The following is a 1,943-nucleotide window of genomic DNA, read 5'->3' on the forward strand; positions in this document are numbered from 1 at the left end:
ACCTGCGCTTGCGGCCCATGAGATTTTGAATGAATTTCTGAACCTGAGCGTTTCCTCTCATCTTGCTGTATTCACTGGTGAACAGTCCATCTGAGTGCCTCTGGGACCTGTGTCAGGGAAAACACAGTACAACAGCTGTTCCTCCCAGCCATGTGGTGTGGGACTTCTCACAAGACACAGAAATTTCTCTCTTCCCACCATCAAGGAGCACTGTATCCCTCCCTTTCTCCTCTTCTGTCTCCTTTCATCTTGGGCATCTTCTGGATGAGGCCAGTGCTCAGGCTGGCTCTGGAGCTGGAGACAGCTCAACCCCACGGGCATCCCCGTCATTGCTGGGATCCCATCTCCGTGCCGCAGGAGGATGGTTTTGGCTGGTCCTTACCTTTCCTTGAGGCCCATCAGGTGTTTGACTAGCTGCTGCACGTAGGCATTGCTGTTCATCTTGCTGAGCTCACTGTGGAAGAGCCCATCAACATGTCTCTCAGTCCTGGGATGTTAGAAGAGAAAAAAAGAGGTGAAAAGGCATGGTTTTAAGACCAGAGAAGAACGGGCATTTAAAACTGCTCCCTCAAGGAAAGAGGGTCCCAAACAAAGATGGACAAGAATTTGTGTCAATTTGGCAAAGTATCAAAAAAAAGGGCAAATCTTATAGGAGTTTAAAAGAAGTATCTTTGTTAACCGTCACACAGAAAAACTACTTGCACTTGTTTCTTACTGATGTAATCACCTTACCATAAGGATATGGGAATGTGAGGTTAACGCTGATTCAGCACAAAAGAGTAAGATAGGAGACTGGAGAGGTAATAAATCAAACACTCACATACACAAACCTTGAGGAATGGATAGATAACAGTGGTGGTACCACTTGCAGGTGACTGATTGACAAGCCATTAAAAGAAGTACTAAAAACCTCACTGAGGTTCAACCAGAGCTATTAAACTTCAACCAAACTAGCCAGTGGGGAGGACAAAAGGTCTGGGGTCCAGCTTCTGGAGAGACCGTGTGTGTGTGTGTCTGTGTGATGGGGGGGGTGCCAGTAGAGTGCTAGGGAAACCAGGCCAAGCACTGGTTGTGGCCTTGGGAGGGCTGCAGGGGGGTCTCAGCTCTGTTCTCGTCCAGCCTAAGTTCTTTAGTCTCTCTGTGCCTTAATTGCCCCTGCACAAGTGGGAGGAGAGACAAGCCTGCCGAAGTCTTACACACAAGGTTGTGAACTGGTGAACTTACAAGATTGACTATTTTGGGTTATGATTTCACGGGACTAGGCTATTTGAAACAGAAACTTCCATCTCTATCAGCCTGTATAAGTATCTAGCAGGAAAACAGACTCCAGAGTGTCTTTTTTACTGTAGTTTGATCTGTTTGGGGTCCTGACGTTTCTCCTGAATTAAGCCAAATCAATGTTTCTACTCTTAAGCAAGAAAAAACACTTAGAATATTAGCACTCATGTAACTAAATCAATTTAGGGAAGAAAAAAAATCCAACAGCCAAGCAGCTGCAAGTTCTGGAAGGAAGATAAAAGGCTGACTTTATAGCTAGCAGGCTTTCTGAACAAAAAGCCATGGAGAAAAAGGAAGCAGAGGCACAAGAAATGCTTACCTCTCCCGGGATGGAAGAGATGCTGAGAAGTGTGATAGGAAAATCATGGGAATAATTAGTTGCCACAGACCAGTCATCAAGGAAACCATGTTCTCTCCTGAATTAAAGCACAAGGTTTTATGAGCAGCAGAACAAATGACCTCGGTCTTCGTCTGGTACCGTTCAGATGCCACACAGAAGACATTGCTATATAAATAACATCATTATAAATAAATTAGGCAGGAATTCCTGCCAGCAATGATTGTATTTCTTTAAAATACAAAAGATTAACAATTCAAATCATTCATGCTGCCTGTTAGTTGGAAGTTGGTTGTAGCTGTTATCCCACCACCACCACCATGCAGTC

The 1,943-nt window shown here is 44.7% G+C and overlaps 1 protein-coding gene across 1 annotated transcript; it reads right to left on the reverse strand.

The window, feature by feature from the left end:
* Window positions 1-6: 6 nt before the first annotated feature.
* On the reverse strand, window positions 7-1,689 carry LOC104158407 (secretin-like; the record flags this gene model as incomplete). Its single annotated transcript, XM_009696046.1, has 3 exons — window positions 1,598-1,689; window positions 383-487; window positions 7-107 (listed from the first exon to the last, which is right to left on the reverse strand). Coding segments are annotated over exons 1-3 (295 nt in total), but the record flags the coding sequence as incomplete, so codon positions are not given.
* Window positions 1,690-1,943: the final 254 nt, after the last annotated feature.

Source organism: Cariama cristata, unplaced genomic scaffold (assembly GCF_000690535.1).
Source record: "Cariama cristata isolate BGI_N322 unplaced genomic scaffold, ASM69053v1 scaffold15072, whole genome shotgun sequence".
Classification (NCBI taxonomy): domain Eukaryota; kingdom Metazoa; phylum Chordata; class Aves; order Cariamiformes; family Cariamidae; genus Cariama; species Cariama cristata.